Here is a 20,158-nt window from a genome sequence, read left to right as displayed (position 1 = left end):
TTCGCCCTTATGCCTTAGACCTTTGGAAATTCTTTACATTTTAATAAAATTCGAAGTTGTTTTTCTACTAGGACTTTCACTTGGGATATTTTCGTCCTTATACCTTTATACCTTATGAATTCCCTACAGTTTGGTATAAATCCTTAAACTTCGGCAGTACTAAGGATGTTTTTGGTTTCGGCTTCTTTAGCCTAGACACGTTTTGGGGATGTTTTCTTTTTCGACCTTTAAAATTCCTCACGTTTTGCGCAAGTTGGGGATGTTTTCGATTTTGACACTTAGACCTTTAGAAAATTTACCCATTTTGGCATTTTTTGACTTCTCAATAATTCCTTACTTTTGCTGTTAGGGATATTTTATGCCGCGTCTAAAACTATCCACTAAAAACCCAATACTTACACCCGACTGAAATGCTTAATTTTAGCAGGAGTAAAGCTTTCAGACTTGGCTCAGTTAAAATGTAAACTTAACATTTCATTTAAAACATAAAACTTAATTATACAACACTAAACATTTTGAATTAAGTAGTAAGCACAAGTTATTAATTGGCGGTTCTAAAACCATCTTGTTTGGACTGATTTGTAGAACTTTTCGACATCCCCAGCTGCTTTCTTACTATGAAGATAGAACAGAGACAAAATCGAATTCAAAATGCTGTACTATAGTTTTCTTCAATAAACATTTCAAGGAAAGAGTTTGTCCAGCTTGATTTGAAAACTACCACAGAAAATATATCCCACACTAGTAAAATAAAAATACAATGCGACATTTTTACATATATTTAATATTTTTTATTTGTTCTTATTTTTTGAGATTTTTTTTGTTTACTCTTTTATTTACTTAATATCTAATAGAATATGAGGGCAGCTACTCACACAGAAAGCGCCAAGGGCAGAGCCAATGGCAATGCACTGCGTCGTCGAGTATCTGTGTAGGATCTGGAACGAGAACGTCCATGAGAACGGCCACGTGAGTGACCACGGGAACGACCACGAGAACGTCCACGTGAGCGGGAACGGTCACGCTTGCGATCCTCTCGAATGTGTCTCCTCCTGGGCTGAAATTCCTCATCCAAACGTTTCTCCAACTCAACGGCGATAAGCTCACAATCACTGGCATTGCCATCACTGGAGCTGGAACTTGAACTCGTTTGAGAATGACGATGATGATGATGATGATGATGTCGGCCCTTATGTTTTTTTCCTTCTGTCCTTCTACTAGACCGCTGCGATGGTGTAATCGAGCTGGAACGCTGTTTCTGTAGTTGCTTCATTACATCTTCCAGCATTTGTTGGGCTATGCTTGCTTTGCGTATCAACTTCTCCAAGGCCGGTGTGGCCATATCTTCGACCTCTACGGGTGTTGATCGTGGCTCTTGGCCACTGCAGCTCTGGCAAGCAGCTGGCGGTTCATTGTTTGCCATTTCCTCGTCCACTTGTAATACTTTGCTAACACTGGGTGACATTATTTTTTCCACTTGAATTTGTTTACCTCCACTCTACAACGAAAATGTTTCTTGCACTTACTCTTTCTCTCTCGCCTACTGCTCACAATAATCAAAATCACACTGATGGCTTTTGGCTCGTCGCTTGTGTCTTTTATAGCAACTGAGCTAAACGTTTTGCCATGCGTTTGGCTCTTATCAGAAAACGTTGTCGACGGCGAAACGTTTGCTCTGTAAACGTTTGTTAAACGTTTAAACGAAGCAGGCATTGCCGATGACATCATTGTATCTATTTTTAGGTAAATGTGAAGAGTAAGCTTATTCAATTCGGTCGGCAGTTTGTCACGCCTAAAAAATTGGATCTTTAATAGATTTTGAACTATTTTCAGTTGGTTATTCGTTTGAAAACACTTAGATCGAAAGACCAAACGTTTCGAAAACGAGAAGATTTTCCAAAACCAAGCCATCTATGAAAGGAAATGTAGAGTAAAGAAATTTCAACTAAAATCAAATTTTGTTAATTTATCTTTCACCCAGAGAGTTTCACATAATGATAATGAAAAGAAAATTTATTTTTGTTTTAATTATTTATATATTTTTTAATTGTTGTTGTTTGTTTTTGTTGTTGTTGTTGTTTTGTCTTTACATTAATAGTTTTTGTTTTGTAGTTGTTGTGCTAATTATATGTTTAACAAAAAAAAAAGTTGTTGTTTTTATTTGTGTTTCTCCATTTTGTTTTTGTCTTGTTTATTATTATTTTTTGTTTTGCGGTTTGATTGTATTCATTATTTTATTCATTTTGTTTTTTTTTTTTTTGGTTGTTCTATCTGATTTGAAGTAATTTGCCATATTTCCTGCTTTTGATTAGCTTTTTCTGTGTGTGATTTGCATTTCTTGTTCTTTGTTCTTGTAATAAATTCGTAAAATTCGATGTTAAATTGAATAAACCATTTACCATTCATACACATTCTCATAAGTAAATTCATATCAAAAAGAACCCAAAATCAATTTGTTTTAAAATCTTCTTTGCTTCTGCTTAATAATAAATTAGAAAATGTGCTGCTATTATTATTTCACTTGTTTCATTTTTTGTTTAAAATGATATATATATATAAGTATATATATTATTTTTGTCGTGTTGCTGTGTTTTGAAAAAAATCAACCGCAGAGGCCATCGTGGGGGCCAAGGATGTCTCATAAATTCCCTTAAGTGAATACCATCTTCATCTGCAAAATGTTTTTTACTTTAATCTTATGGTTTTTGGTTTTGTTTGTTTATTTTCTCTTAAATTTTAATCATATATTTGTCTGCTGCTATTTACTCTTTTCGTTTTTCTTTTGTGTGTTTGGTGTATAATTTAAGACGATTCTTATTTTGGTTTCCACTTAGTTAAAATAAAATTTTGGCACATGGTTTCCGAAATGGTTTCTGATCTGTTCTGTGTCTGCTTCTGATCATCTGGATTAAGTTTCTTATATATTCTTGGGCTAGTTTAAAATACAGCTATCAAATTTATTTCCAAATACGAATTGCAACTTTACTTTCCTAAGCCAAACGACTCACTGAACTCATTTCTTATTGTGCTGGAAGACAAAAGTCGTTAAGAATTTAGCAAAATCTATAAATTTGGATTGTACAAGGAATAATGAATTGCTCTTATATTAAAGATTATTTAGATTAACTCTTTTAAGTCTAACTTTTTGATCTTGTACATTTTCTTTAAAACAAAAGGAAACAAACAAAATTCAATGCATCGATCATGAGACACTTTTTTTTAACAAATATTATATATCCATTTCCCTTCCTTATGCTTTTTGTTGAACGATTGAATAATGACAATTTATTGTTTGAGTTTTTGGAATGAGCCGCCGATTGAAAGCAAAGTTGCCATTCGAAAGTAGTCATAATTCTGTTTTGCATTAAGTTTTTAAGTATTTCGATTACTTTACTCTCATACCAGCTAGTTGTTAGGTGTAATTTAATTTAATTTGTAGTTTATTTTGCTGTATGTTTTAATATGTCAAAAATTTGATTACAACTTGCTATTTGATTTTGTTTTCTTACTTAAACGAGTTATTCGAGTGCCCAATAGGAGCATTTTAATTCTAAAGGGCAGAGAGCGCCTACATCCAAAAAAAAAAAAAAAAAAACATATTAATATTGTTAATTTATTATTAATTCTATATGCATTATTTTTTTGTCATTTTTTTTTTCTTTTTTTGTTTGCATTTAAAAACATTTATCTACAACTTGACGAACGACAGTTTATTGTAATGAAAACACTAAATTGTGTAGAGATACTGCGATATCATGTCATATTTTATATGTATGAATACTGCTTCAGCTGGCGATACATCTACTATATATTTATACATATATAGTTACTATAATATCAAATACAAATACATTTAGTTAACATTTTCATTTCATTGTATGTCATTTTAATGGATTCGTGCATAGTTTTTCACATTCAGTCCATTTATGGGTTTTCCGTTTTCTTATGTACAGAAAAAAACACCTACATTTTAAATAGATTCGGAGTCGCTAACAACTAACTAGATAAGTGTTTTCTGTGTATGCGTGTGTGTGTGTGTGTGTGTGTTTGTGTGTGTAAGAGTGTCTTTGAGTATATAGTTTGGGGTATATACTTTTTTACATGATTACTTAACTGCATCATCATGATCATATCTTGTATATCGTTAGACACAAATATATAGATTTGTACACAGCATATATCTGAGATTATTATAATGTTTTTCTTATCGTCTTATCTATGTATGTATATGTATATATAATTTTGTTTTTCTTTTCTTGCATTTGATTTTAGTTTAGATTTGAATTTAAATTCCTCGTTATATGAAAAACAAACAAAAACAGTTACAAATTTGTATGGAAATGAGACCCCGAACTTACAAAAATACTTAGATATAGTGGTTATAACTCAAATCAATCGAAAATCGATGAAAGTGTAAGTACAACCTGTCTACATACAAAGAACAGTTCGCTTAGTACAAGTTTCGAGTACATTTATGAGTGTTTTGTTACGAGTATTGAGTTACACGTTACAATACCAAGTATTCAAGTATTCAATAGTATGCCAGTTAGTTAGTTCGAGTTACAGTTTGAGAGTCATAAGTACTTAGGTGTCTATATATAGTTTTTATTTTTATTTTTGGGGAAGGGGGTAGAAAGGGGGGGGGATTATACATTATACAAGTAAGAATATACACATCATTTGTCATTTTGTATTTGGTTGATTTTTTGTTTTTTTTTTCTTTTTGGTTTTTATTTGTTTTGGTTTTACTCTTTGTGGAAGTTCGACAACTGACCTGGGTCTGGGTTTTTGGACACATGCCCTATATACGAGTATATATAGTATATGTATATGGCATGCACAAATTGTTAATACTTATATATATATATATATGTATATACTATACTATATATGTATGTATGCGGGGGAAGAGAGAGATTTATCTTTATATTCATTTTATTCCTTTTCTTATTATATCTTTTTTTCATTTTTTTTTTTATAAACATTATTTGGTTTACTTTTATTCAATGGGAAGTGTGTGTTTTGTTTTGTTTTTTTTTTTTTTTTGCGTTTTGGTTGAGTTTCTTTTGTGGTTGGATGGTTGTGCGCAAATTTTGATATTGATTGTCCGAAAGTTTTCATTGTGTCACTTGGTTGGTTGTTTGGTTGTTGGTTGGATTTTGGCAAGCATTATGTTGCTGTTGGGGGTCTGGGTAGATCCGGGGGGAGACGTGGTCAGGGTCAGGGTAAAGAGCGGGAGTTGGTATTAACTGTGAGAGGGGAGGCTTGGGTGGATGGTGGAGGGTTTTATTTAGGGGGGGTGGGGGGTGGTAGATTATAACAAATGCATTACAAAAATGTACAAAAAATGGCCCGGCTGAATAATATTTTCATATATATATATAAAAAAAATTATTCGTTATCCACAATCGTTTCCTTTATCCCCGACGGAACTACTTTTTAGTATTGCTTCATCAGGGGGAAACTCGACCTACGTCGGGGTTCGAACTCGAGAACAACAGAATTGTAGATTTAGTAGGTCTCCACTGAGCCACCGACTAGGTTCATATATATATATAAATGTGTGTATATATGTAAGTATGTTATATATTCATGAATGGGATTGTTGTATGTTCCTGCCGCGACCACCTCATCCTAATTGTTCCTGATCATGCGATCAGATCTTACCAATGTCTCAGACAGATATTGAATAATCCGATTTCTCGCTAAGCGTTTTTTGGCCTGGAGCGGGTGAATGTTGTTGTTGGCGTTGTTGTTGTAGTGGCTGCTGTTGCTGCGGTTGCGGTGATTTGGAATGTGCTCGCTTATGGGGTGGCAACTGTTGTCGCTGCTGTTGTTGTTGCTGCTGCTGCTGTTGCAATTGATGCTCCTGCTGCAGCTGCGATGTGGTTGATGATGGACGCGACCAAAGCGATGAACGCTGTCCCAATTTTAGCTTCTTAATTGTATCCACATCACATTCAACTTCAGCCAATTCGATGCGCTCTCCCAAACCATCCTCTGCATGATGAAAGGCTCCAGGAGTATTGCATTCAGCCTGCAGCTGCAGCGGATGCAGAGTACGCAATATGCCAGCCCTGGGATGCATGAGGGGTTGTAAGTAGTAAGGGGGGTAGGTAGGATTGCAACCACAGCTTAAGCATTCAGTTAAGACTTAGTTGTGTTATTTGTTATTGTTTGTTGTTGTTGTTGTTTGTTGTTATTGTTGTTCTTGTTGTTGTTGTTGTTGTTATTATTGATAATGGTGTTATTTTGGTGTGTAGGCTGATTTCTTTTTTTTTGAGTTAATGGGCTCCCTCAGGTCCACACACCTCACCGTAAGCCAAGTCTCATGTCTGATCTATAGGATCCATATAGGTGCAGGAGATTTCGCCGCTGTCGTAGCCGAAGCCACCACTTCCACCTCCACCTCCGCCTATACCTAATGTATCACTACCAACATATTCACTCCCCCCAATGGCCGTATCCTATTTGGGCAGCGTGGGTGCTGTAAAGAATTTGGAGGACAACAAAGCTGTCGAGGGATTCAGTAGCGTGCCCGGATGCTGCTGCTGCTGATGCTGATGCTGATGCGATTGCTGTTGCGACTGCTGATGATGTGGATGATGTGGTGGCTCATGCGCGGGCATTATGGACTTGTGGGGTATGGGACGAAACTGTGAGGATGGGGGCATGCAAGTGACAGGCACAACAGATGCTAGGGGACTACTAACTACGCCGCCATCCATGCCCAACAGCTCCGAACCATTTACATGCGATTGCACCGTAACCGATACGGATGCCGATGGCGATGAATCAAGCTGATGGGCAAGCTTGGGCGTTATCAATAGGGGCTGTTGTTGTTTCAAACTACTATTTGTCTGGCTATGGATCTGATTATGATTATGATTATGGTTATGGTTGAGGTTAAGGTTGGGATTCTGACTGGTGCTACTAGTCAATTGCTGTTGCTGTTGTTGTTGTTGTTGTTGCTGTTGCAGTTGCTGTTTATGATATTGTTTCTGTTGTTGTGTACTGATCGATGGCGATTTGACCAATGTGGGTATGTGGCATTGTATCGAGTCTTGTGATTTGAATGTACTTGATATGGATTTCAGATTGCCGCCAATGCCACCGCGAGGTGACAGAATTTTGTTCGAATTGCTTGACGATGTGTTTGTTGTACTGTTGGCTGTTGTTGTTGTATTTGTTGTGTTATTGTTGCTTTTGTTGCCATTGTGATGGCGCGGTGTTGTATTGGTGGAAAACTGATATTGCTGATGATGATACCTGGATCGACCGCGTCGTGGCAATGATTTTTGTTCGGACATTGGTGACAGATCTGAGGACGTGCTTGATTGTGCTCCATGGTAGATGATGCCTGCGCCGCACACACACACATACGCACGCACGCACACAATAGGAGAGTGGAGTGAGTGGAGATCGAGCGAGAGAGAGAGAGAGAAAAAGAGAGCAAAAAAGAAAAGAAACAAACAGAAAGAAATGGGCTGATAGAGAGTTCATCCGGGGAGGAAGACAAGAAATAAAACGAACAACTTATTACTAACTTATATCCTAGACATATGTTTGTATATAACTTATTTAAGGGCACACACTCACACACACACACAGATTCGAGTGTGCGCTTTTTGGAGGAAGGGGGGGGGCGGGAATAATCACTTAGTCTTTATAGTCGCTCTTAGTCGATATTCAAGTCACTGTTGAGACCTACTACAGATAAGTTATCGATATGTTGTGATTTGGAAAGTGTTGTATTAGTCTAGAGTCTGCAAAAATAAATCCAAACATAAAAGAAAACAGAAAAGAAAATACACAGAAACATTGAGCTAACAGATAACAACGTTTTGTTTTTTTTTTTTTTTGTTGGATCTTATCACTAATCGAAAACGACGTATTCTAAATTCTAATTAAATAATTAAAATCGTAATACAATTGACTTACTGTGCTTAATTTTGCCCTCGTGCTGATTGGAAGACTCAGTTCGACTGGAGGTCAATTGATCCTGATCCGATTCCGATTCCTCACTCTCCGGTTCGGTTTTACGTGAATGGCGTCTTCGATTCTTTGACTGCATAGAATAGATCACACAATTAGTATGAAATGTTTATCGATTGCATTTATCGAGCTAGCGACTACAAAGCGCTTTTTTTTTTCTTGGGTGGGGTGGGAATGGAAACGCCTTTTCATGAAATCAAAATCCAAATCAAGAAACGAAAGAAGAGAACAAAATCCAGAAAGAGAAAACAAAAATAAAGTGAAATTGGACAAGTGACACAATGCAGAGGGCAAGCATTTTGCCCTACATCTCTATCATCGTGATATATGTATATATAGTATTATTATTACGGCATTGCAATTAAGAGAACTTAGATGATACGAGCAGAAATCATAAAAATCAAATAAAAAGCACGTAGATCTTGTTGACAAACAATACGCAATCAAATCAAATGAAAACCAAAACACAAAAAAAAAAACACTAATTGTCGGGCTGTTCGAGATATCGAACCCCTACTGGGAGATATATGTTGAGATATAGATATATATAGTAGTATATGTATAGTAATACAGAAATAGAGAGAGAGAGAGAAAGAGAATCAAAGAAATGAATAAACAAACGCACGATATTATGAAACGGTGAGGTCTGATAATAATTATGAATTGTCTTTTGAGGACGTTGGTTTTGGTGGTGGTGGTGGTGGTGATGGGTGGTGGTGGTTGGTTTTAATACCGCAGCTGGTGGTGGCGATGAGCAGCCCTCGGCCAGGGCCCTCTCATGGTACATGAATGAGTGCAGCAGCGTGTTGGCCGGACCGCTGTGATGGGGCTGTGACATGTTACCGGCCTCCGACAATTGGAAGGTGGCATATGGTGAAATGTCCTCGGAGGTTTCTATAAAGCAAAATCCCAATCAGCCTGGGGCCTTACATTGGTCTAAGTGTGTGTGTGTGTGTGTGTGTGTGCTTATTACCTGGAATTTTGTCATTGTTCTGCATGGAAACCTTGTGAATGGTAGCATAATAACGTTCCCGCTGAGCAGCCTCCGAGTTGGCACGATTCTCAAGTGATTCTTTTTGTATGTGATTGCTTTGCTCTGTGTATGTACATATATTCGAATCGGTTAGCAAACAAAGTGAAGTGTGATTAAACAAGAAGTGGATTTCCAACTTACTATGCCTGTAGCAGATGATAACCAGGGCTATGGTACAAATCATTCCCGAAACTGCTGCAACGGTGGGTATCAATAGATTGATATTGCCATAAAAGACACTGGGTCCACGTTGACCGCGCTGCACTATCTCCGGCGGCGGCGGATTGCCATCTTTGGTTAGAGTAACAAATGAGAACTCCGCTTGCGAAACACCCGCCACATTGTGGGCCTCCATGCGGAGCTGGTAGAGCGTCGACGATTGCAGATTCGGGACGACAACGCGACGCTGCGGCTTGAGGGCATTCGAAACCAATATCCAGTCGCGTTCAGCATCATCAGTCACGGCCCGGTATTGCAGGACAAAGTATAGCAATGGACATCCATTATCTGGCCATGTGTGTAGACGAACCAGCAAGGATGTGGAGTTGGGTGCCAGCAGACTAGTAGCTGCCGGCATGCCTGGAGCCTGTCCTTGGGTGCGCACATGCAGCATTATGCTGGATGGAGACGTGCCCACCTTGTTTTGGGCATTCAAATGAATTTGATATGTGCTGCCGCACACCAAACCCTTGAGCTCATGACTGGAGGCATGACGGGAGAGCTGCATTTCATCTGTGTTCCCTGTGGACCGACGATAGAACAGTGTGTACCCTGTAATGGGGGCATTGCCAGTGAAGCCGCATTTCCAATGCATCAATATGCTGCTAGAAGTGGCACTCGTCACATAGAGAACTGGCGCAGATGGCGGTACCTGGACCAAAAGCATATGGGTGAGGCGATCGGTTCCTATGCCATTGTCCACCTGACAACTGTAGTTGCCGCCATCTGCCAACTGCAGGCTAGAAATTATCAAATCTCCCGTGTCGAGTAGCTGGGAATTGTGAAGGCCTCCTTGTCGCAGAGCCACATCTGATTTGAACCACTCCCGTTTGGGCTTTCCAACCGCTGTACAGGGCAGAGTCACTGTAGATCTCCAAGGACGGACCACCGAACCACCGAAGCTTATAATTCGCGCGGGCACTCGATTCGTGGTTATCTGGGAGGCAACTCTAGAGCTCTTTCCCTCTCCCACTCTAGTGCTGGCAGTCACCCAAAACTGATACTCCATATGCGGATGTAAGCCCTTTGCCTCATAGTAAACCTGTTGCGAGGGCAGACTTCGCTTCTCATTGTTCAGCTCCTCGCGTCCATTAACGACACGGGTATATAGACTGTATTTGGTGATCACGCCATTCGGTTCGGTCGGTGCCAGCCAGGAAATATACAAAGATTGCGAAGAGCTCACCACCACCTTGATATCTGCTGGAGCCTCTGGCACATCCTCCTCACTGTGGCAGTAGAGGGGCTTCGACAAAGCACCGTCGCCCATGCGGGTGTGGGCCAGCACTTGGATGCTGTAGTTCGTGTACTTGCGCAGACCGGTGAGAACCATGGTTAGAGCCGTGGTCTTGCGCGACTCCACCTCATCCTTGTTCGGCAGCATGTCATCGATGATGGGCTCAAATATCAGTTTGTAGCCCTGAAGCAGTCCATTGGTGTGATAGATTGGCGGTGGTTGCCACGAGACTTGCAAAGATTGCGATGAGAGCGCAGCACAGCGAACATCCTCGGGCGGTCGGCTGGGCACATCTTCCATGGTCTGTGCTGCAGTTGGCTCCGATAGAGGACCAGGTCCTACTTGATTGAATGCCTGGACTACCACATTGTAGCGGGCAAACTTTGCCAACCCACTGAGAAGCAGCTCTCCGTTTCCACCATCGCCGTCACCAGAAATCGAAGTGAAATTGTATGCCGTGTTGCTTGAACTGGCCAGCTTGTAGCCCACATTGTAGCCCTGTATATCGCCATGGCGTAGCTCGGGTAATGGGGCCACCCAACTAATCAGCAGCTCAGTCGAGGAAAGCGGCCTTACCGAGAGATTAAGAGGTGGTCCTGCTGGTCGCTGGGGCTCAGTCCGAACAATTAACTCCTGACTGGGTGCACTGCGTCCCGCATTGCCTTCGGCTATCACACGGAATGCATATCTGGTGGCTGGCTTAAGGTTCTCAATCAAAGCATTGAAACTGGGCGGATCCTTGACTTCGAGATGCTGCCACTGCTCAATGAATAGAGCTGCTAGAGAATGGTAATGGGGTTAAAGACAAACAGGAAACAAATCTAAGTATTCGTCAAAGTGAACTTACGATCCGCCTCACGATATTCCACTAGATATTTGGACACATCTCCTGTGCTCATTGACTTGGGCTGCCATTTAAGATTCACCGAACGACTGCTTATCATGGCCGCCTCCAGTACACTTGGCGGTTGGGGCGGCTCTTGGACCTGCAGTTGGACTAATTGCTGATCATTGCCATACAGATTGCTGGCCCTACAGAAATATGGCCCACTGTCGCTGGCATCTACAGTGCGAATCTGAAGTTCCGCCGAGACTCCATCGGGTGTGGCCTCTTGTTTCACTGAAATTCTGATACGCCACACAGAATGAAAGAAAGAGAGAGAGCGACAGAGAGAGAGAGAAAAGGATTATGTGCCTGGCGTATGGGGAATGGGGAGTGAGGCCCTTACTTGTAATTGGTTGATGGATTCAATGTATTCTTCCCAGAACGCATCCATACAATGTTAATCGGCTTGTCGCCACTGACGGCGCACTGCAACAGAGCTGTGTCGCCCTTTTTAACAGTCACCGAACGTGAGGTGGATGAGAAATACGGTGAGGCTGTAAAAACAAATACATATATGTACATACATACATATATAAATGTGTACTCTTCTCCTTTCTTTTTTGTTTTTGGTTCATAATTAAAGCGAAACTGTAGCAAATGTTGATGCCAGATGCCACAAAAAATAGTCCCCAAGAGGCGTCAACATTGCAATTAACCAAATTGGCCCTTGCTTGCACTTGCACTTCAATTTTCCATTTTCCATTTGCATTTCCCTTTTCAATTACAATTTTCCATGCGGCATACTCGAGAGATAATACTTACAGTTCACTTTCAGCTGAATGACCTTTCCAATGCCCGTGCCGATGCCATTGTTTGCCTGACACAGATAGAAACCCTCGCGATCCTCCTTAACATGCTGCAACAGCAACGAACCATTTCCCAGAAGTTTTGTAAAGGGACGTTCTCGCACCTCCTCGTATTCGCCTGATTTGCTGCCTACATGTTTGAAATTTAGCAATTTAGAATCTCAGATTGGAAATTTGATCAGATATTAAACCTACCCGTTGCCTTTTTCCACACAATGCTGGGCGTGGGCACGCCCTGCGCCTGACAATGCAACATTATGTGGCGATTCCGTTCGACATTCGCATCGGCCGGCTCAACGATCCAACGCGGCGGCACTAAGAGAGAATATTCATAATGTGAAGTAATGTGAAGATTTCTTATTAATTATTTAGCTAATGCAATTTTTAAGTAGAAGATGATATATAAATGAAAGAACTGCTAAAACATACAGTAAAAGTTATGGAGACAGAAAGATATATATAGAGAGAGAGAGAGAGAGAGAGATTTAGAGTGAAAAAGAAAAGTGAAGAGTTTCTTTTGGCAAAGTAAAAACGGCAAAAAGGATTTTAATTTTCTTTTCTTGTTTTTTTTTTTTCTTTTTTGTTTTGTATTTGTGCCTAGCACATTTAAAATTTCAATAGAATAGTGGAAAGATGGAAAGATTTGGGTAGCATAGAGAGCAACTTTCAACTAATATGTATAGGTACAATTGGATAATTCATATATTTTGCTTTTGGGATAGAGGGGAAATGGGTTCGGGGGGTTTTCGTTGATATTGATTTGCATTAAAAAATTCAAAAACAAAAAAACAATTCAGTTATTTATGCAACTTAGGCAAAAATCGAAATAAATAAAATAAGTTGATGCTTTTTTTTTTCTTTTTCGTTGTTGTTTCTTCTTGTTGTTTATCATCATTCATCTTTTGATTTTTGTTATATATATTTTTAGTTAGATCAGATTTAATTACACAAAAAAAAATTGTTTCTGTTGATGTGTGTGTGCAAGGATTTTCTTTAATATTAAATGGATTTTGAGGTATCCCGAATTTCCCTCCCCCAATCGCTAGCGTGTTAGCCTCCCCCCTAGCCGCTGTTTAATGTCCTCGAACAGAGTTTTTGCCCCATTGTACATAATACCCTATAATAATTAATCATAAAAAGGCATGCCAAAAGCGTATGTCGAAAACATATTTGTTGTTGCGCAACATAAATTAAATCTTATATAAACAATTTGATATATTTTTGCACACGCAGCTAACAAAACAAACGAAAATTATATATACGAAAAAGAAAAGGGGGGGGAAACCAAACCAAAGCCACAAGCGGCAAAAATTTGCATTAAACAAAAGGCCAATCAAAAATTTCAAATTGTCCTTTAATAATTAGTTTTATTCAAAACATTGAAAAAGTTTTTGTGGGTCGCCTGAACATTGGTAATTTTTTTTGTTTTTTTTAAATAAATTATTAAGGCCAATGAAATTGTTTGTTTAACTGCTGCATTTAATTGCCAGCCTTTTGTTTGTGCAGCAACATAAAAAAAATAAAAAATAAAAGAAAAGAATTAACTCGCAAAAAAATTGCATTTTAAAAATTAAAATTATATGGCTATAAATGAAATTAACAGCTGGCCTATGAGCGCAACATTAATTAAAAAGCGTTTGTGGTTTTTATTTAATATCTCGTTTTTTTTTTTTTTATAAAAAGAGAGAAAAATCTTTTTTTGTAGTTTATTTCTTATTTAAATTATTTTTTCGTTTTTTTTTTTTTTAGCTTGGTTTGGTTTTTGCGTATTTGGTATAAAGCGGGGTTCAGGGTTCACAGCAGCAGCGCGTTTTTAATTTATGTTTTTTTTTTTTTTTTGGGTTGGTTGGTTTGGTTAGTAGCAGCGACTAGTTGGACGAAAGAACAAATGGAAAAACAAATTGGGAGGAAGAATGGAAAAAGAAAAACCTTTGCACACAACAGCAACAGCAACAGCAGCGGCAGCGGCAGCAGTGGCCTGGGTAATTGGGCATTAACAAAATAAATAAAATAAATTATTTAGTAACCAAAACGAACACTCAAACAGAAGCAAAAAAGGAAAGGAAAGTTAAATTATACATATATATTTTTAAGTGTGTGTGCGCTCCAAAAACTATTTCAACTACACTCGAAAAAATTTGATAGCTCAGATTATAATTTGCATTAGGATAGAAAGGAGAAATCGTTTTTAATTATTTCGATTCAAAATTTCATTGAAACTCAACTAGAAAACTAAACTGAGAAGCAGTTTTCATTTATTTCCAATTGCCTTTGACCTCTTTCCCATTTTCTTCTGTCTTCTAATCTCAATTATCTAGATGGGATTCTCTTTAAAACTAAATCCTTTCATTTTTTTGAAGACATATGCCTAAAAGTATCTCAAAAATTTGTGAGTTTCGATAGAAACAGAATGTATACAAAAGCATTTAAATCTTAATTGATGAGATTTCTGTGCGTGGCCAATTGGATTTCTTCCCCAAAGTGTAGTTGGCAAACAAAAATCTCCTTTGCATTTGGTTTCACTTAAAATTGAGCAGAAAACGCTTTTGGGTTGCATTTTGCATGAATATGAAAATAAATTAAGAGCCAGGGACTAAAGAACAGAGCAGAGAGCAAGCAAATCATAAATAAATTGAAATCAAAATCACATTTTCTTGGCTAGCACTACGCACATGCAAATGGAAAAGGGGGGTAGGATGGGGAGTTGGTGGTGGTGGTGGGCATTTCGTTCTATGTATGTACAGTTTTTGTTTATTTTGGTTTTTTTTTTTTGCTTTTATTTAATTTTCTGCATGCCAAAAACAAAAAAAAAAGTGCAGCATACTTTGCTGCTGCCACAACAACATGCCACACTTGAGCTATGAATTTGAAAGGAGCAAACATTCATTCTCAACTACATTAGCAAATACTGCGAAGCTTTAAAATTTTATATAGAGTTTCATATACATGTATATATATATATATAAATATATATATACATATATATATATATATTGTAATCTAGTTTAGGTTCTTAGCTTGGTTCTGCAAAAAAATGAAACAAAAATAATAATCATAAAAAATAATAGTTATGCATATATCTCACACAGAGAAAGAGAGCGATAGTGAGAGAGAGATAGAGGAGGAGCGAGCGAGTCACCAGAGTAGCAAAGATTCAGATATGTATGTATATATAAAGTTAGAGCGAGCAGTTGGAACGGCGGGGATGTTATGCGGGGGTAAGCAATTAGAACCCAAAGCCAAATTGAAGCATAAGCAGCGCGTGTTTTATTGCATCTTTTGTGGATTTCTGGATATTTGTGTGGATTTTGATGTTGCTCTTTGTCGTATTATTCCATTTACTTTTTGTGTATTTTCTTTTCGTTTTTCCATTTTTGTTTTTTATATTTTTTGCTTTAATTTGCATTTCGTTTTGTTTATACTTTCGTTAATTAAGCATGGCACATTTAGCTCAGCCATTCAGTTTTCCTTTTCTTTTCTTTTTTTTTATTTTGCTGTCTATTTCGCTTTATTTATTTGAGATTATGAGCATATTTCAAACACTCTTGCTTGGGGTATGTGAAAATTCTTGAGCAAAGGGATACTTTTACTACAATTAAAGGGTCAAATTAATTATGTGTCGTCATTTAGAGACATTGCGAGAAGCATTAAAGAAAATCAAATCAAATCAAATCAAATCAAATAGTCTGTTGTTTCTTTTTTCAAAATTAATCTGAGACAACCGATGAATAGGTAAATCTCGAACATTTTGTAAGAAAAGCTACACCAATCGGAATAGTAGATGAATTTCTCATTTTTTTAGTGGCTTTCATTTGAGGAAATAGCAGCCAGAGTATCCAATTTTCGGTTTCAACCGAAATACGTCTCAAGAATGATATATATATGTTTATATTTCTCTGATTTGTGGGTGGTTGGTTAAGTGGGAGATCTGAGAAAACAGCAGCAGTTGTGCGATAACTTTCCGAGAAGCTGCAAATCCAAATGGAAAAGCAAAAACAGATGAGCCGAAACAAATGCAAAGGGAACATAGAAATAATTTTTGCATTTCTCATTTAACGATGGCAGCAACTAAAGAAATAGAAAAAGCAATGGGGGTTAAAAACAAAAACACAACGACAACTAAGCGAATAAGCAAATTAATCTTAAAGCAGCTTAGATTTTTCTTATAACTTTTTGATAAAAAAAAAAATATGCATAGCTAATTATAAATGCTAAAGGCAATTTAGCATTAGCATTGGCCTATTCCAATTGTTTGTCGAAAAGAAGAAATGATTGAAAAAGCTTTTAATTTGTAATTAATCGTTTAACTTAAAGCGTACATATTTAGCAAATGAAAAATATCAATGATGATGATATAGACGTAATTACATAGTATTTTTTCCATTATAAAGTATATATAGGTATATATATATAGAGAGAGAGAGAGTATTGTGTGAGGATTTTTATTGTTTTGTTTGGGCATAAGAAGCAGTGCATGTTAAACTGTTACCTGGTGAAAGACTCTTGTCAAAAATAACCCACAGCGTGCCAAAGCGACTTAGAGGGTAGAAGGGTTTGTTTAAGCAAATAAATTAAGTACGTTTTTTGTTTCTTTTCATATCATGATTTATACGGTTATATAGGGCGACGGTTGTGGGGGGCGTGGGCGGGTTTTTTTGTGGATTAATGTTGTTGTTGTTTATGGTTTATACAATTTTAGAAAGTTTTATTTTGTAGAGATTCAAAAAATCAAAGCACCATTTATAATTTGTGTATATTTTCTTTATATTTTGTTGTTTGTTTGGTTTTTTACTCGTCTAGGCAAGAGTTAGAGTTGGTCAAGTTACTGAGCTTGTCCAACGGAGCATCAATCGATCCGATCATTGAATTGTTTGGATCGATGAGAAGCATCACAAAAAGTTATTGAAATTCGTTACAAAAATTAACTAAAAGTTCAACAACTAAAAACTATTAAGAAGCTGTCAAAAAGTAGTTTTGTTTTGTATATAAATATATATAATTTTTGTTAAATTTTTTTTTATATAGGGGGCAAGTGAAGAATCATTTAGTTTTTTTTTTTGTTTTTAATTAATACAAGTAAGTGTTAGTGTGGTTGATGTATGTATATTTTTTTTGTGTGGTGTGTGTAAGTTGTTGGTGTAACCTGTGTGTGAGTACGCTACCTTTGACCTGCAACAGGGCTGTGTATTTGATCTCGGCCGCCGGATTCTTGGCAACGCACGTATACTCCCCCGAATGTGTGGCCGACAGCGAGGGAATGCTTAACAACGAACTATACTGATCTAGCATAGTGACATTCGCACCCAAGAGCTCTGGCAATGGTTCACCATCCTTCAGCCAGATCAGTTTCAATGGGGCATCGCCGCGGGATACACCGCAAACGGTGCGTGTTCGCATTCCCTCGGCCAGGCCCTCCTGAAAGGCGAATGGTTCTATGCTTGGTGGTACTGTAAATAGGAAAGAGCAACGTGACTGGTTAAGCACCTCGTTAACAATTCAAATTGAATCCCTTTTTGTATCTTTTGATATTTCCCAAAAATCCAAATCAAAATCCATTGAACTCGTTGTTGTTGTTTTTGTGGCTGTTATCCATCGATGATTTGCTGTTTTGTTTTTTTTCTTTTTTTGGAGGGGTGGGTTTTCTGTTTGTTTTAATTAGTTTTCAATTAGTTATGTACAACTACTAAACCTTCGCAGTTTTGTTAAAAAAATGTTGGTTTGAAGATTCAAAAAATGAAACCAAAACAAAACCAAAAGGAAAACTCTACAATTCAATTCGTTACAAACATTCCAAAAGAGTTGAAGAGAGATATAGATATAGATTATAACTAGATATATGTATATAGGTAAACTAAATTTTGTGATGATTATAATTTACATAGGATTTACAATAGATAGATAAACAAAGTGCAATATATTTGGTAATTTGTTTTTTTTTTTGAGGGGTCCGAAAAAACGCAACTAACTAAAATACTTGCAACTAAACAATTGGACTGTACATTTTCAATTCCAATTCATTTTCAATTGCATTTCAATTCAATTTGTTTACCATTAACCAAAAGGGCCTGCGAGTTCTCCACCTCGGCAGCGGAATTCCTAACGACACAGGAATAGTTGCCGGTATGATCGCTGCCCAGATTCTCAATGACCAGTATGCTGTTATATTGATCCACCTGCTTGACCGACATATGCTGTGTGGGATCGATGGGGCGACTATCCTTGCGCCAATTAATGGTCAAAGGGAGATCGCCCTTAACAACCGAACAGGTCAATGAGGCCCGATCGCCCATATTCAGTTGCAATATATTTGTTTGAAACGGACTTAGCTTCGGTGGCACTGTAAGGGATTCATAGTCAAGCATAGATGAGAAGAGCAACAAAGGATATAGGAAATGGCGAACCAAAAACCAAAAACCAAAAGCGAAACAGCCACCCACGTGTGTGAGGCGCAAAAAAAAAAGCATACACACTCACACCCACAACTCTGGCTTAAAAGGAAGAAAACTAAATTAAACCAAAAAGAAAAGGAAAAATCGTTTCGGAGTTATGAAAATTTAATCAGCGTCGTCGCGCTTCATTAGGGCGCGCATTCATTAACATTAAACACAAATGGGAGAGAAAAAGGGTCTTCAGCGAGGGTTTTGCCAGTTGTTCTTCTTCATCGTTATCATCGTTTTTCTGTTGCTTGTTCTTCCTCCTCTGCTTTGCTTCTTTTTTAATTTTCAAACTTTTAAGCTTAGATTATTGCGCATATTTAATTACAGCGAAAGCAAAAAACAAAATGAACCAAAAATGGGGAAAACAGGTTTAAAACCAAAACAAAAAAAAAAAAAAACCAAAAAGGACACGAAAAGTGGAAAACATACACCTAAAGCAAAAGCAAAAGCAAAAACTTGAAGCGCCATACGAAACTACTTAGTTTGCTGTTAATAATTAAAATGCAATTTTCACTTCGTTTTCTTTGGCCCGTTTGGCCATTTTTTGGGGGGCCCGTTGGCACGTTGACAATCATGGTCCCTCCTTCCCTTGCGCTCCCTGGGAAAGCTGTGGAAAAGAAGCCTCGACCTCGAGTGTTTTGTTGGTCATATGGTCGCTCACTCGGTCGTTTTTTTTGTTGTTGTTGTTGTCATTTTCTTATTATTTTGCCCCTCACATACTAACCTATGACCGTCACTTCGCCGCTGCGCCTGGCACTGTGACCCTGTTTGTTTCTGGCCCAGCACGTGTATACGCCGGAATCGGAGTTCTTTTGCACTGGGCTAATGGTCAGAGAGCCATCCGGTTGGACACGCTGGCGTATATCATCGGGCAACTCTCGGCCGCCCCTTTCCCAATGAATCTCCTCAATTGGATAGCCGGCCACCGGGCACTTCAGATTTAATGTTTCGCCCGAGACGGCGGTTACCTTCGGTATCAGTCGAATGTAGGGAAGTCCTGTGTACAAAGGAGGAGCAAGAAAGGAAAAGAGAGAGAGGAAATGTATGTAAATGCTTAACAGATTTGCGCGCACGTTGCTTTTTTAATAATGCAGCAAACAAGAACAAAAACTTGCAACGACAACAACAAAAACAAAAAAAAAAGAAACCAAAAAAAAGCAATGAATAGGAGTTGGAGTTGATGTAAGGATAGGGAGCTGGAGCTGCAGCTGGAGCTGCTGCAACTGGAGCAGGCCGCAAACGAGCGAAAGGCAACAGGAAGCAGCTCACAATGTAATATGCATATCCTGACTGCCTCTGCGCCAAAACACTTTTCGGTACACAAACACACACACGAAAGGAAGGAAATAATGCAGCAAATGTCGACGGCCCATGGCAACATGGTGAGAAAGGTTTTGTTGTTCTTCCTGCCGCTTGCCGCTTGCCACTCGCCACTCGATGCTTGCCTTGCGGCTTTCTGCAGAATATGCATAATTTTCGAGCATGTCATACGTGAGGGCGTCCACATCCACAAGGAGTGGATGGATAAATGTGAGTAAGGGAGAG

At 38.3% G+C, this 20,158-nt stretch overlaps 2 protein-coding genes across 12 annotated transcripts in view; both read right to left on the bottom strand.

The window, feature by feature from the left end:
- Positions 1-785: 785 nt before the first annotated feature.
- LOC6639118 (RNA-binding motif protein, X-linked 2) lies at positions 786-1,552 on the bottom strand. Its single transcript, XM_002062239.4, has one exon. The coding sequence runs from the start codon at positions 1,463-1,465 to the stop codon at positions 872-874; it is 594 nt and encodes a 197-aa protein (XP_002062275.1). The 5' UTR covers positions 1,466-1,552; the 3' UTR covers positions 786-871.
- Positions 1,553-5,537: 3,985 nt separating this feature from the next.
- Positions 5,538-20,158, bottom strand: part of LOC6639121 (Down syndrome cell adhesion molecule-like protein Dscam2) — a 30,348-nt gene continuing 15,727 nt past the window's right edge. The window contains exons 9-20 of one of the 11 annotated variants that reach the window (XM_023181787.2): positions 19,338-19,610; positions 18,226-18,513; positions 12,372-12,491; positions 12,133-12,306; positions 11,714-11,864; positions 11,332-11,612; positions 9,170-11,263; positions 8,969-9,091; positions 8,729-8,889; positions 7,942-8,068; positions 7,270-7,360; positions 5,538-6,077 (exon numbers count right to left, since the gene is read on the bottom strand). In XM_023181787.2, coding sequence (XP_023037555.1) covers positions 5,675-6,077; positions 7,270-7,360; positions 7,942-8,068; positions 8,729-8,889; positions 8,969-9,091; positions 9,170-11,263; positions 11,332-11,612; positions 11,714-11,864; positions 12,133-12,306; positions 12,372-12,491; positions 18,226-18,513; positions 19,338-19,610 — 4,286 coding nt within the window. In that variant the 3' untranslated portion in view covers positions 5,538-5,674. Of the gene's footprint in view, positions 6,078-6,187; positions 7,767-7,941; positions 8,069-8,620; positions 8,890-8,968; positions 9,092-9,169; positions 11,264-11,331; positions 11,613-11,713; positions 11,865-12,132; positions 12,307-12,371; positions 12,492-17,338; positions 17,624-18,225; positions 18,514-19,337; positions 19,611-20,158 lie in introns of those variants that run through there. The other 10 variants (XM_023181788.2, XM_023181789.2, XM_047011983.1 and 7 more) reach the window with 10 other exon arrangements.

Source organism: Drosophila willistoni (genome assembly GCF_018902025.1).
Source record: "Drosophila willistoni isolate 14030-0811.24 chromosome XR unlocalized genomic scaffold, UCI_dwil_1.1 Seg144, whole genome shotgun sequence".
In the NCBI taxonomy this organism is placed as follows: domain Eukaryota; kingdom Metazoa; phylum Arthropoda; class Insecta; order Diptera; family Drosophilidae; genus Drosophila; species Drosophila willistoni.
Note: the sequence above shows the minus strand (reverse complement) of the source record. Positions and strands in the feature narration are given on the sequence as shown.

Coding starts and splice junctions, on each gene's coding strand:
- LOC6639118 (XM_002062239.4), bottom strand. CDS start 1,465: ATGTCACCCAGTGTTAGCAAAGTATTACAAGTGGACGAGGAAATGGCA.